Raw genomic sequence first — 16,046 nt, forward strand, 5'->3', positions numbered from 1 at the left:
TGAGCACAAAAAATATTTAAAAACCTATGTATCTGACATTAAAATCCAAACTATATAAAGAACACATATATCCAATACCTAAAAAGCCAACAATTTGAGGTCCGGAAGAACTGGAGAAACAGTCATCCAAAGAAGACACACTCAAACCAATAGGAACACAAAAAAAGATGTTCAAACTCATTAATTATCAGAGAAGTATAAATCAAGACCACCCTGAGATATGTATAACACATGGTAGGATGACAATTTACAAGATGACAAGAAGTAACAAAAGTGGCAAAGATGCAAGGAAAAGGAAATCCATATGTACTGTGGGTGGGAATGGAAACTTATGCAGGCCCAATGGGAAACAACATGAAAATCCCTCAAAATATTAACAGCAAGATAAGTATAAGAGCCGACTACTGTGCTCTTAAGGATTTACCTAAGCAACACTCATTCTAAGACATATTATTGCATGTTTACTGCGGTATATAGTATATAATAGACAGTTATAATTGCATCCATTTATAAAGAAAGAATATATGACACGTATGGATATGCTTAGATATGACTTTACACACATGCACACAATGGAATACTCTTCAACGAGAGATAAGAATGAAATCTTTCCATTTGCCATGACACAAATTCAACGTAAGGTCATTACATCAAAAGAAATAAAACAGAAAAAGACAAACACCATATACTCTCACTCTCATGTGAATCTTAATAATTAAACGGTCACGGTCTTCCTGTTGTTCATCGATTTGCTCGAGCAGGCCCAGTAACGTCTCCTTCGTGAGACTTGTTGTTACTGTGTTTGGCATATCGAATACATCACGGGTAGCTTGCCAGGCGAGATACTCTCGGTAGCTTGCCGGGCTCTCCGAGAGGGGCAGAAAAATCGAACTCGGGTCGGCCATGTTGGCTATGTGCAAGGCAAACGCCCTACCCGCTATGCTATAATCAATATCACAGATGAAACAGATTGGTGGCTGCCAGAAGAGCTAAAGAGCGGAAAACAGAAGTGAGGTAAGAAAAGTAATGAATGAAGACAAAAGGTACAAACTTTCAAGTATAATAAGTGAGGATAGGGGCTGGAACGATAGCACAGCAGGTAGGGTGTTTGTCTTGCATGCGGTCAACCCGGGTTCGATTCCTGGCGTCCCATAAAGTCTCCTGAGCACCGCCAGGAGTAATTCCTGAGTGCAGAGCTAGGAGTAACCTCCGAGCATAGCCTGGTATGACCCCCCCCACCCCCACAAAAAAGTGAGCATGATCATATAATGCATAGAATGGTGAGCATAGATAAAGAGATAGTACCACATGTCTGCAAATTGCTAAAAAATCAAAATATTTTCATCACTGTCACTGTCCTCCCGTTGTTCATCACTTTGCTCGAGCGGGCCCAGTAACGTCTCCAATTTGAGACTCGTTGTTACTGTGTTTGGCATGCTGAATACGTCAAGAGTGGCTTGCCAGGCTTTGCCATGCAGGCGAGATACTCTCGGTAGCTTGCTGGGCTCTCCGAGAGGGGTGGAGGAATTGAACACTGCTTGGCAGGCCGGTTGCATTCAAGGCAAATGCTCTACCACTGTGCTATCGCTCCAGCTCCGAAATATTCTCATGCCAAGAAAAATATTGTAGCTATGTACTGTCATGAATATTATTAATTTATTAGAAGCATTTAGCAACATATACAAATATTCAGTCATTATGTGGCACACTGGAATTTATGTTTTACCATCATTAATATTTAATAAAATATTTGTTCTTTTAGGGTTTCTCCTGGAATTGCCCAGGTTTTAGTCCAGCTCTGTTCCAGGGGTCACTCCTGGCAGAGGGCCATATGTGGTTATGGGATTGAATTGAGTTGGCATATTGCAAGTCAAGCACTTTGCCTCCTAGATTGTCTCTCAGGCCCAACGCCCTGCCACAGAGGCAGGGTAGGATAGGGGGGTGGGGGGTGGGAGGGATTCTGGGATTAGTGGTGGAGGAGAATAGGCACTGGTGGAGGGATGGGTACTTGATCATTGTATAACTGAAAACCAAGCACAAAAATTTGTAAATCTACAACTGTGCCTTATGGTGTTTCACTAATAAAATTAAAAAAATAATAGATACAGGAAACTGAAGTTCTGGGTATTTAATATGCCTAGAATCATAAGACTGTCAAGGTCAGCATGGAAACTTAAACACAGATCTGAATAAACAGTGTGCCTTTCCTTCTGTAATCTAGAATGTTCTCTACGTTGCAGGTAGGCCTTTTTGATTTGCCTCTGTGATCTAGATATAATACCTGAATAGTTAAAGAAGGTCAAAGGAGAAATGGCTTCACAAAGGGAGCGGGGGGACAGCAAAATACTATCTTTCAGGCTTCTCCCTATTCTTCTCAAACTTAGCATTCAATTATTATTTATTGGATAATTAAATGCATAAAAATTCAGGTGAAAAAAAATGCATGTGAAAGTCACCAAAAAAGGGCATTAATTAAAAAGGAAATTGAAAGGATGAAAGACAATCTAGACAAAGAAAAGTGAACAGCAAGAATTCTATAATTTAGGGTCCAAGCAAAGGAGTTACAGATTAATTGATTAAGAGAGAGAAAGAGCAATGGAATCTTAAAAGATGTGTGAAACGGCTAACACTGGACTGATCTTTATTGTGTATCTAGCTCTTCACTCCATCTGAAAGATTCACAAGAGTTGGAAGAATATATGTATTTTTGGTTTTAGGATCACATCCAGTCATGCTCCGGGTTCACTTCTAGGTCTGAGCTCAGGGATTGGTCCTGGCAGGTCTCAGATGAGGGTTCAATCCTTGCTGGGGACTGAACCTGGGTTGGCCACCCACAAGGCAAATGCCCAGCCTCCTGTGCCATCTCTCCAGTCTCAAGAGTTAGAAGACTAAGCAAAAGTCACAACCATTTACTCACTAAAGAATTTCACCATAGAAATGCAAATGTAAGATAATTCTCCTGAATATTGTTCAGATTTCAGCTACTCATTAAGAGCTACCAAAAGTGTGAGCAATTACTAAGAGATTACTAAGGGTAATTCAACCTGTAGTTGAATAAGAAACAAAGAACAAAGTTTTGCACTATGGAGTGATAAAAATAGAATGCATCAGACAGGAGTTGATTCATTATTAAGTTGAGCCATCAAAAAAGGTTATGAAGTTGTCTCCAATCACTGTTTAAAAATAGGAAAAACTCTTGATCCGTCTTACATGATGTCAGATCTATGCCTCAAATTCTTTAGATAATTTTCTTGTCTTTAATTCTTTTTTAAAAATGTATACCTTAAATTGACAATCAGATATAAATGTGAAGACCTGAAAATTTGGCAAACTTGAATCAGACCTGGTTGACTAACTTGGGTTTTAACCAGTAATTTGTAGTAAAATTCAAAACTAGATACTTCACACTTAACCTCTTTGTATGTGTGTGTATTGGTGGGTGTGTGTGTGTGTGCATGTATGTGTGCGTAACTAGACTAACACAGGTTGAGAATTTTAAAAGGTACAATTTCAAGACTTAACAAGCTGTAATAATGATCATCAGCATTTCACGTGCGTGATATGATTTAACTCTTACAAAACAGAGCTGACAATGTTTTACAAATGAGTACACAGGCACAAAGAAATTCTGCCACCTGCCAAAAATCACACAGAAAATGAATGACAAAAACAGTATTTTAACCTAAAAACCTTTAGAATTCTGAGCTAACAGTTTCTATTGTTTAATAACTTTCACTATTATTGGGAAAATGTTCTCTCCTTAACAAAACTTAAAAAGACCAACTCTATTTTGTGAATGAAATGGAGTAGACAGATTAATACTTTAACTATTTTTACAACACTAAATGTGAAGAAATGTCCCCCACACTTTATTCAGATTAAAGAAATTAATGAACATTCTACCCTAAAAAGTAATAAATGTATAACATTAATTAGACATGTAGTAGAATACTTTGTCATGAATAATCCTCATTCATTCAAAGAATATCAAAAGACAATTTCTTCCCCTTATTAGGTAAACATTTGTAAGAAAAACGTGTTCCAATTTTACAGCACAGGAAGGAAAATTTTCTGAGGCCACCATGATTAGAGGCATGCATTTTTCTTTAAAGTCTTTACTATTCACACACCAAAGAGATTACAGATATTTTAACCAAGATCACCTAAATAAAAATTTCATCAAATAATATACATTAAATAATGTATTTCAAAAAAGGGAAAAATATCATCCTTAATGATATTTTAACTCTTTAACGTAGGACTCTTTCATTCTTTTAAGCTAAAAATGCAGTTTTAGGAAACTTTGAGAAAAATGGTCCTCAAGAACTGTGGCACTGGGCATGCAAACTATGTATTGAGTAATGTACTGCCCTTACCAGACATTTGACTAAGATCTGAGTCTTAAACAAAGAGGAAAACCTTCTCCCGTTTTCCAAGTACACCCTATGGAAATAAAAGTATTTTTTTCCAATCATACATATCCAAAAGACCATATAATCTAATTTGAAAAATAAAAGCTCATTTTAAAAAAATCATATGCATAAATTCCAAAAATGAAGAACCACACAAAAGAAAGTTTATCCACCCTTTTAAGTTAAAAATAATCACAAATAAAACATTTTCCAAAGTTTTCTTTACTCTTTTTTTCTCTCTCTTTTGACCTCAGGAACTTTTCCCACACTGAGAAGAAAGAAGCATTATGCAACAAGGTGAAAATACCAGAAGTTTTCTTCTTTCAAACTCTACAAATGCAGTATTACTGTTCTTTCAGTATATTACATTTTTACCCAAAATCTGTGCAACATTATACTGTAGTATATAGAATATAAACATTTGTGTGTATCATGAATAACATTAGAAATAACATCATAATAATCAGATATACTGTATCTTCATTTTTGTTTGCATGATATTTTCCAGCTACTGGTTTCAGAAAATTACCACTGGAGTTCTCTCTTCTTCATACACAGCAGAGAGCAATTTGCAAAGTCATGCAAGGGTGAAAATGTGATTGAAATACAGGGATCTTTCTTAATGAAAAATGTTGCTGCTTTGGAAATTATGGTAAAAACTATTTCAAAACTCACTTAGATCCTTAAACCACATGACATAATAGTCTCCATTTACAAATATGCCATCAATTGTAAATTACCTGGCACCCAATATAAAAATTATTTTCCAGAGCTCTTAGGAACTGTATATATTTACATAAAATCACACTGACTTTGGGGGAATCTTCTACCAGATTTTGTTTCCTTTGAAGTGATTAAAGGTCAGCATTTTTGAAATCAAATTTAGTTTTCATTCACAAAAATTAAAAAGTTGGCAAAACCCTTTTCAAAAGGGGGCCTGTTTTTATATACTCTAAGCTTCTAAATACATATTGAGATTCCATATATGACTTACAACATAAAAAAACTGAAAAGATTTACTTGGTGTTGTTTTTACTTGCCTATAAACTCGAAACTGCACCAGATTTTCATGTGGCTAAAATATCATAGAGATTTCTGGTCAAAGAAAAATGTGAGTAGAATTCTTATATGCTTATAAAGAAAAATAAAGACCACACAGAGGAAGATACTTTTGGTTTTATAGTCTACTTAGCAATAGATTAAAAAAATGGGTTTTTCAACTTGCATATGACCAGCAAGAATACAAATGCTTTCTGAAGTCAAAATTGAGATTTTTTAAAAAAAATTTTCAACTTGCATATAACCAGCAAGAATACAAATGCTTTCTTAAGTCAAAATTGAGATTTTTTTAAAAAAACTTTTATTAGTGAAACACCATGAGGTACAGTTGTAGAATTACAAATTTTTGTGCTTGGCTTTCAGTTATACAATGATCCAGTACCCATCCCTGCACCAGTATCCATTCTCCACCACCACTAATCCCAGTATCCCTCCCACCCCCCAACCCCTATCCCACCCTGCCTCTGTGGCAGGGCACTCCCTTTTGTTCTCTCTCTCTTTTTAGGTGTTGTGGTTTGCAAAAGAGGAATTGAGTGGCAATCATGTTTGGTTTATAGTCTACTTTCAGCATGCATCTCGCATCCTGGGCGGATCTTTATTTGGTGCTCCCTTCTCTATCTGAGCTGCCTTTACCCCTAGAGTGTGCAGCTGGCCTCCAAGAGTTGAGATTTCAAGAACTGAGATTTCAAGATTTCAACCAATTCAAAACATAAACGGGTAAAGAGGAATCCTGTTAGAAGAACAGATAGATGCATTTTAGATTCTCCTACCTGGTCCATCCCAGTCATCGGTCTCAACTACTCCAGGCTGTGCTGGTTTCTCGAGCTGTGTGTCCCCATCCGATTCGGCTGTGTCCTGGGCTCCTTCATCATCACCTGCAAAATATCAGCACACAGAGTGTGGGGAGAGTCATTCAGCTGTTCCCTCGGACACTAAGATCTCTGGGTAAGCATGTTCTTAGCATATGTGCAATTTCATGTTTGTTACACAGATTGTCATTATACTATATTTCTAAAGTTCTATGATTGTATCTATTATCCTTACATATATTATGGTTTAAAAATATAGATAATCATCATGAACCCTCATTATAAAGAATTACTATAAACAATAACAAACATTTACATAAGTTTCACTTGGGGTTATTCATCTATATAAAAACACACAAAAAAAGCAGCATGCAACTTCTGTAGTATCTTCAACAAAGAAAACCTTAATTTGCTTATTTTTAAATGTAAGAGGGAGCCGAAAAAAATTCAATGGCATAAGCAAAAACTATTTATTGTTCAGGCTGAATTAAAATTATGTTGATAATTTTTCTTTCCCAGTAACCCCACCTTATGGTGCCTAAAACTTGGTTGTGCTTCTTTTTTAATGGGCATAAAAATTTCATAATTAAATCATTAACATATGGGATGAGCCAATGATTCAAGTATGCACAATGCAAGAAGCTATAACTCTAGGGATTGCCTTGAGTAAGTGGAGGCAGTCTGCACACTTCTCTGTCTTCATTTCCAAAATAAGATAAAACAGGCAATATGCTTGGAACAAAAGTACAACTATGACAATGAAGGGGAAATAGTAACAAGACAATCAAATCTTAAAGTCAAGCTAATTCATGAATACCCTTCTTTTAACTGATAATCAAATGTGTGCTGCTTTAATGTAACTTGTGAAAATATGAAATAAACCTACTTCTGAATGGCAAAAGAATTAGAAAACATAACAAGAAACAGTGGTATCAAAAATCAGAATGGGGCCAAAAAGATTTTCCAGGTCTGTATGTATGCATGTACCCAATCCAAATTTGATCCCTGGCACCCCATCAGAATCCTGAATATCAGCATCTCTGGGTTCAACCCTGGAGCCCCGCAAGCACTGCCAGGGTGACCCTGCTGGTCACTGGGTCTGCAGAGAGACACAGAAGAAGAATCACATCCTCCGGCAGTAGCAGTGAACAATTGGCCTCACAGGGTCACGAAATACCCGGAGAGGCCCCCAAATCTCCTGTGCCACATTTACTCTGTAAGTAATTTAAGTATGCCAAAATCTATACTAAAAACACAGTGATTAAAATAAAGGGTGTTGGTAGGATGGTCCCAGGATGGGAGAAGCATGCTGAAAGTAGACTATAGAGCAAACATGATTGCCACTCATTCCCTCTTTTGCAAACCACAATACCCAAAAGGAGAGAGAGAACAAAAGGGAATGCCCTGCCACAGAAGCAAGGTGGGATGGGGGGGATGGGGTGTGGGAGGGATACTGGAATCCATGGTGGTGGGAAATGGGCACTGGTGGAGGGATGGGTGTTTGATCATCGTATAATTGAAACCCAAGCGCAAAAATTTGTAAGTCTACAACTGTACCTCATGGTGTCTCACTAATAAAAATTAAAATAAAATAAAATAAATATAAAAAAAAACTTTCCAAAGTAATGTAGAAAAGAAAAAAAATTGTTCAAGACACATTATCACAATGTCATTAATAGGATGTTCGTACACATTTTGAACTTAAACTCTACAAATTTTACATTCACTTCTATATGTGAATTCACAAAATATCACTTTTTAATAAGGAGAATAAAGTATGTAGAAAGCTAGCAGTAGCTCCGTGGAATTCAATTTCCTGAACAGAGAAACTTTAGCTTTGGCAGGTAACAAAGAATAAAATACAAACCCCACATCACTGAACTCCATGTTTGGATTTGAAGGCCTTTTGATTATTGCTATCTATTCCTTTCAGAAAAATCAGAATGAATAGCAATGATTTTCACTCCAGAAAATGTTACTGATTGTCTATGATAAAGAATTGTAGCAGGCATCTTAGGAAATATTTGGGAAAACACAGGCCCTTTTCAGAATTAGTAGACATCTCGTGTTTTAGAAGGAGCTAGAGAGATAGTACAGCAGGTAGGGCGGTTGCCTTGTGCACAGCAGGCCTTTCTCCCCAAGCTATTCATACTATTTCTATGATAAGTATCCAGTCTTGACTTCTACAATAATTTTCCTTGTCACTTCCTTTGAAAAAAATTGCATTTTTGACAAGTTACGTAGCGATAGCACAACAGGTAGGGCGTTTGCCTTGCACATAGCCGACATGGCCGACCGAGTTCAATTCCTCTCAGAGAGCCCAGCAAACTACCGAGAGTATCTCGCCCACATGGCAAAGCCTGGCAAAGCTACCTGTGACGTTTTCGAAATACCAAACACAGTAATAGTAACAAGTCTCACAATGTTACTGGGCCTGCTTGAGCAAATCGATGAACAACAGGAGGGCAGTGACAGTGACGTAAACATAATTTTTTTAAAAAACCTTACCATTGGGCATGGTGATAGCTCAGTAGACAAATCTTGACCAGGAATTCCAGCTGCCACAGGGAAGTGAGCAGTCTCTGGAGCACTACCACCAAATATGCGTGAGCACCATCACCGGAGTGCATGACCCCCAGCAAGCACATGTGTGAGCATGTCAACCAACTGTGTAACCTGCGACCAGCACCACAATCCAAGTGTTCCTGAGTCCTGGGGAACAGATTTGCTCTGACTGCCAAGTGTAAGACCATCAGCCAGCACCATCACTGAGTGTGTGGACCACCCCCAGCATCACAACAGAAAAGGGGGGAGGGAAGAGAAAGGGAGTTGAAAAGCTATATGCATCTTATCAATGTCATAAAAGGAAATCAGTATCAATTGCCAAAAAATAAGGAATGATTAAAAAAATAGATCAGAGAAAATAAAGATAATACCAGTAAATGCTAACCAACTATTCACTCTAAATCTCTGGTCTCAATGGCTTATCATAGAGCAATGATGAGTTGGGTCTTTAAGTCACAGGAATATAAAATTGAAATGTTCTCATTGCTACACATACAATGTAAGGACCTTAAAGTTTTCGTATCAGTTGATTCAATGCTTTTTAATAAAACAATGGGGCATGATGTAATCTTGTTTAGTGCCACCAGATATATCTGACCCAACTTGGGAAGTACAACCTTTCCAGCACTTTTGTTCATAGCGACTAGACTTACCTAAAATTTTCAGCTTAGGAGAGTGGCCTTGAAGATTGCACAGACCGACTGAACACTTAACTCAATGTTATTGTGATGCAAATATACGCTACTCTCAGCGAAGAGTACAAAATCCAAGCTATCACTTTTTATATTGATTTTCACAAAGTTTGAATAGTGGAACAGCTCAAGGGTTGAACTCTTTATATGTGAATGATACTGTACACTCCCCACTAAAGTTCCAGTACTCTCCTGCCACCAAAATGTACCATCTATTCACTTTTCCTATTTCCTTTTTCTTCTTTATCATCTGTATATGAGCATCTAGAATAAGTCCATGTTTTGGCTGTTGGAAATAATGCTGAGATAAATATCAAGGTTCACATTTTCTTTCAATCATTCATTTTCAGATATAACCTACCTCTTCCAAACACCTTTCCAATGTTATACAAATCTTGAAACAAAGAATTTAAGCACCAGAGGGTATTAGAAATCATATAACCCAAATTGGATGAATTCACTGACCAGGAAACTGTTCCACAGATGGGGATAGTATCTTCTAGCGATAGTACTTATTTTCACATTAGACACCTCTTGGAACCCTACCCATGCACCAGCAATCAGTATCTTACTGTCACCTCACCGAGGAGTTACTGGAAAATTTAGGCAAATCTCCTACCCTCAATGAGGACAGCCAGTCATGGCGTAGCATGGAGAGAAATCTTAAAGGTCACCCAAACCAGCCTCTTCTGTGAGGTCAGAAATTGAATGTGTCTCCTAATTTCTAGTTTACATTTTTTTCCAAAGCAACTGTTATTCTCATATATCCCCTGAAAGGGGGAGAAGCACACACACCTGAAACAGCTGAGCAATAATCCCAGCAATAATCCCAGTAAAGCATCAACAAGCAAGCATGAGGACATGCTGTTAAAAATTATATATCTAAGAGTTCAGGGAAGAGTCAAGTTCTGGGCAGACTGACTGACAAAATTAATTCCTACATTTCATTAGTAACTGAATCTTCCTAATGTTCAGACACACGAGTTATTAATTTCCCTGAATTTTAAGATTATGCTTTCATAGTTGGAAATGAGATACCAACTAAACTTCAATCATCAATATTTATAATGCCTCTTTTTGAAGATAAAACATGATAAAAGAATAAAGAAAGCCATATTTTTTTTACTTTTTTATTGAACAAGTCTCACAATGGAGACATTACTTGAGCAAATCAATGAATGAACAGACAGGGGATGGTGTGATGGGAGGTAACCTGGAGAACAGTGCTACAGTGCCACAGTGCTACACTGAGATAGACCCTTATAAAACTGCTCATGATTGGATTTCAGTTACACAGTGTTCCAACACCCATCCCTCCACCAGTGTACATTTCCCAGCACCACTGTCCCCTAGATTACCTCCCATCACCCTACCCCCTGTCTGTCTCTATGGCAGGTGCTTTTCTTCTCTCTCTCTCTCTCTCTCTCTCTCTCTCTCTCTCTCTCTCTCTCTCTCTCTCACACACACACACACACTCCCCCCTTTTTTGGCATTGTGGTTTGCAATATTGACATTGAAAGGTTATCAGGAAAATCCCTTTACCTACCTTTAACCCTCAGCTCTTGTCCAGCGTGATCATTCCCAGCTATTATTGTCATACTTGTCTCTTCTCTATCTTACCCACCCTCAACCCCCCACCACACACACTGTGGTCAATGGTTGGAATTAACCAAAAAGCCTTATTATTAAAAACTGTATAACTTAGTTAAGGATATAGACAAGATGCAGAATTGGTACACTGCTGGTCAAATCCTACTATCAAAGCAGTCCAGGAATAATTACAGATGAGGACATATAAACCTGGGAACTCAGAGACTAGAACCATTCAGTGCAGATTAATGTTGACTGGGGTGAGCAACTGCAACTGCAGTTCTACCTTCATACAACACTGGAGATTTTTCAGTGGGGGTACCGATCTGATGAAAGACACAAACAGGGTAATCAACATGTAATTATTAATTTCCAGTGGAAATACCTTTTCAGTTCTGGTGTCTTCCTGACTTGCTTCGTTTTATCACTCTGGCTCATCTCCTAGACATACTTCCCTCACATTTTTGGGAAATGACAGAAGTCTACTTGAAATATTTTGCTAGGCAAATGACGTGTAGAGTAAAAATAATGAGAAATAAAGGAGGAAAGAGCATCTAATGAATGAGGATAAAGCAGAGTAATCACAGGAATCAATTTAGAAGCTAGAAGAATTTAGCTCAGTCTATAAACATTAATCTGCACTGAACAGAACTGATGCAAGCTCTTCTTTACCAACTGATTAAAATACTACTCTGAGTACCAAGCTCTGTGCTGAGCACATACAAAATGAATTGCTACTTTTCTTATATGACTTGTAGGCTCATGATGATGTGTTAATAAAAAAGGTCCACGATAGAACAGTAGCTCACAGCCACGGCACTTAAACCAGACTTGCCCTCAGAGCAGCTTTCTGAAGGAAGACACATGTAAACTATCTTAAATAGAGGAAGTATGACCTTAGAAGAAACTGGGTGGCATAGGCATTATGATTCAGGACTACACAATAGAAAACCATTATTCATATTAGAAATGAATACCTGGACCAGAGTGATAGTACAGTGTACAAGGCAGTTCCCTTACATGCAGCCAGCCTGAGTTCAATCTTCAGCATCCCATATGGTCCTCAGAGCACCTCCTGGACTAATTCCTGATCACAGAGTCAGGAATAACTTCTGAGCATCGCCAGGTGTGACCCCAAACCCACCCCAAATTAAAAAAATAAAATAAAAATGAGAAACTGATTGATCTCTCTAAAGAATTCTCAATGAAATGATTATAGTAATTAAGTTATTGCAACAGCAAAATGGAGCTGGTCCGTGATAAAAGCAAAGGCATTTCAATGATAGAAGAACAGGATACAGATAAAATTTGAAGATATTAAAAAGAGGCAGTACAAGAAATACACTTTCTCAAAGGTGGTTAAGTGATGAAGACCTTTTCTACATTCAATGTGGAATTTATTCATGAGTATTCTCATCCAATATCTATTAGGAAAAGAAAATGACAAAATGACATAAATCTCAATAGATTTTTGATGCAGAGAGAAATTTTGTAAATCACTCACAATGAAAATGATATAATTCAGTCTATTAGGGGTTGATTAAATTAGTAATTTCAGATAATAAAATACTTTCATTAAACATCGCTTAACTACCAAATCAGAACTGTAGAGATTACATTTCACCTTGCACCAACATCTGGAGCAATATTTAGTATTGATAATACTGATTCACGAAATAATTTGTTCTAATTTGTTTCATTATGCAGTACATATAATTAGAACTACTGAAAATAAATATTGCAGAGCACTTAGTTAAGGAAGCATAGTAAAACAGTTGATTATACACAATTAAAATCTCAAAGGAAATTGCAACTATTTTAAGCAATTTATGAAACTAAGTCAATATACAATATATATTAATAAAAATAAATTATGTAAAACAAGAGTTTGAAGTCCTCATGTGATTGTTTAACCAGGTTATCCTAAAGTATGAAAATGGAAAAGATGACTAAAGATGTGAGTGTCCTATTAAACTGTACACTGGTGATAAAGAACAAAAGGGGTGAGAATATATATTTATCTTAGATATTTTTCTTTTTGGGTCACACCCAAAGATGCTCAGGGGTTATTCCTGACTCATGCACTCAGGAATTACTCCTGGCAGTGCTCGGAGGACCAAATGGGATGCTGGGAATTGAACCTGGGTCAGCCGCGTGCAAGGCAAACGCCCTACCCACTATACTATAGCTCCAGTCCCTATATATTTATTTTAATTTCTGTTTTGTGCCAAATACTTGAATTATTGATAAGAATAAGGTATTAAAATCAATTACATCTCTATAATCAAACCACATCTGCCTACTAAGTATAGTTCCATTTTGTGAGCACCACTCACAGAGGCTAAGTGCTTCATAACTATCACTAGCACCCTAACCTGCTTTAGCAGCACATTTCAGAAGACGCAATCAAGGGGCAGATGAGTGAGATGCCGACAAACTTGTAATAAGTGGCAAAACCAAGACTTTGATACCCATCACTATGACTCCAAAGCGCATTCTACTGACCTATTACAATATTACAGAGTCTACTGCAAGGTCCAACCCCAGAGGAAGAAATACGCGACTGGAAAGCTGCTTTACCCTCATCTTACACAAATCTTGTTAACTCATGCTTCCAAGTTAAAATAAAATGTTTAGTGAATTTACTTTATTAAACATTATTTTTCCCTAAAGAGTATTTAACTCAGAGCAGAGAAAATCAGTAAAAACCGTGATGCTTAATCACTGAACAGCTAGAAAATTTTGTCTTGGTCGTTCGCTGATCAGTTAGAAAAAATTGGTCTTGGTTTAATTCTTTCTGTTATAATATACTATAATGTCATTAAATTTGCAAATTATTTTACTTCATCACATTATTTTTTTGTATTTAATAACTAAAATATGTCACATTTTCCAACTCTTAGACCATTCTTCATCATCTAAGTTTATCTCAGAAAACTAGCTCTCATTTTTATGGTAATGTTTTTAGCCTAATTCATTTTTAGTCTTTTTACTAATGAAAAGTGAAATGTCTAAATAAAATGGCTTAATCAAATATGAAAACTCTAAATTACTTTTTAAGAAAAAAATTCCCCCCACAATAGAGATTTGTGTCTTTCCTTTTAATATATTTATTCTCATCAGAAAAAAATTAACAGAATGTTATTTTGATATTAATCTAACTCTTGAAGCTACTTGAAATGACTTTATTGACCATTGATTTTTTAATTTCTATCCATTTTTAATTCTTATATACTGGAAATCTAGAGTAGCTTATAAAATGGCATGAATAATTAATAGCCAATCGAGCAATGACAATTTGGTTAAGATATTGCTTCAAAAGCTTTATGGGTAAAAAGAGGGAAGGAAGAGTGAAAAGGATGCCAGAATGATAATTACAAAAAGACCAGAAATGCAGTGACAACCATTAATTTACTCGCTAAGTTCTTTATTCACAGATTTTTAAATAGAAATTTCAGTATACTTTTGGCCAAGCACAAACACACTTAATGGGATAACCACCATATATAGACAGAGACCAATTCACGAAACAATGAAATAGAGTAAATGTCAAATGGTAACAAAATCTATAATATTTCTAAAATTATAGCTATGGAGTTAATGGTTTTCCATTACAAGATTAAACTCTTTTGTTACTCTTTTAAAAGATAGCATACATATTTTGTAGGCCCTTCCATTTTTCTTAGTCTAGTTTTCAGAATCAATGAAAGCGCCAAAGGAGGAAATTGAAGGTGTTAGGAGCAATAAAATGCATTGCACAAATGACTCAGGCAATGAGACGGAATATAGCATTTGCAACACATGAAACAGCACCTTGAAATCCCATATTAGGTATTGTTGACAAGCTGGTCAAAGCAGTAGCTCTATTTGCCAGGCAAAAAATAATTTCAGAAACACAAACAAACAGCTTTTCACAGAAAGCTAGACATGCCTGTAGAAATTAAAGATTTACCACTTTCTGAGACAGTCACTTTTTCAGCACAAAATAGCAGCCGTGTTTGAAAGCAACCATGCAAGAAAACCATGCCTTTCTCAACCCTGCTCTTTTAATCCAGTAGTTCCTATCAATATTAACCTCTTATAGAAATTCATGTACAATATAACTATTGAACTTTCTTGACTAGGAGTGTTACTGTCACTGTTAGTCATCCCTATAATGTATTTTGCAATCAGCTAAATCATCAAAGTATTTTTTAACAATGAACAGTTCAGAAGTGACAGATCTACTTTCTTGTTCACAACTGCTTATCAGAGAATAGATATCACATATGTTTTCCAGGTGCTTCCTATAGTTAGGATACCTTCACAGAAGCCGCTCATGAAAGATAAGGTCATAAAAGAGATGAAAAATGTGTGAGCTTCATACACTTATGGTTTTATCATCAGACAAGATAGCTTGGGTTAAAGGACTGTAACAGTCACAAAAACAGAAAACTGCTGTTTATTTTGAAGGGCGAAAACATTCAAGTTTAAGATTCAGTTTGTGTTTGCTTTGCCTAATGGCCTCACAATATTATTTGGCTTAAAACTTTGTGTGGTTACAGATTATCCAAGCAAAATTGTCATGCTAAATTAACTCCATGTTACCAAATTGTAAGGAAGTTCTACATTTAGATGCAAATTATGGGTCCTACTCCTTTATGCTAATATCCAAAAGGACACATGTACATTTCATCTGTTTGATGAGGACAGATTCAACCTTCTCTGTCATATCTGTAATGATGTCCAAGAAAAGTCTTCCTTTGACATACTGCAAATGTATGAGAATGTGAAATCTTGCCGTGTTCTACATAGCCCTGTTAAAAAGTGAAAAAAACTTTCATATATGTAATTTTCAAATAATATGTGACTTAATAGCCTTTTATACACTCTAGACTATAAATGATTAAATAGATCAAAAGAACAAAATCTACGTTTAT

General features: G+C 36.5%; 1 protein-coding gene across 2 annotated transcripts in view; it reads right to left on the reverse strand.

Annotated features, from left to right (window-relative positions):
* The window catches only part of ZFPM2 (zinc finger protein, FOG family member 2), a 531,451-nt gene that overhangs the window by 389,763 nt on the left and 125,642 nt on the right, over positions 1 to 16,046 (reverse strand). For both annotated transcript variants that reach the window (XM_056110089.1, XM_056110088.1), the window contains one exon: positions 6,242 to 6,346. In XM_056110089.1, the coding sequence (XP_055966064.1) occupies positions 6,242 to 6,346 (105 nt within the window). The remainder of the gene's footprint in view (positions 1 to 6,241; positions 6,347 to 16,046) is intronic.

This window comes from Sorex fumeus, unplaced genomic scaffold, assembly GCF_029834395.1.
Source record: "Sorex fumeus unplaced genomic scaffold, SorFum_2.1 ptg000002l, whole genome shotgun sequence".
Lineage (NCBI taxonomy): Eukaryota > Metazoa > Chordata > Mammalia > Eulipotyphla > Soricidae > Sorex > Sorex fumeus.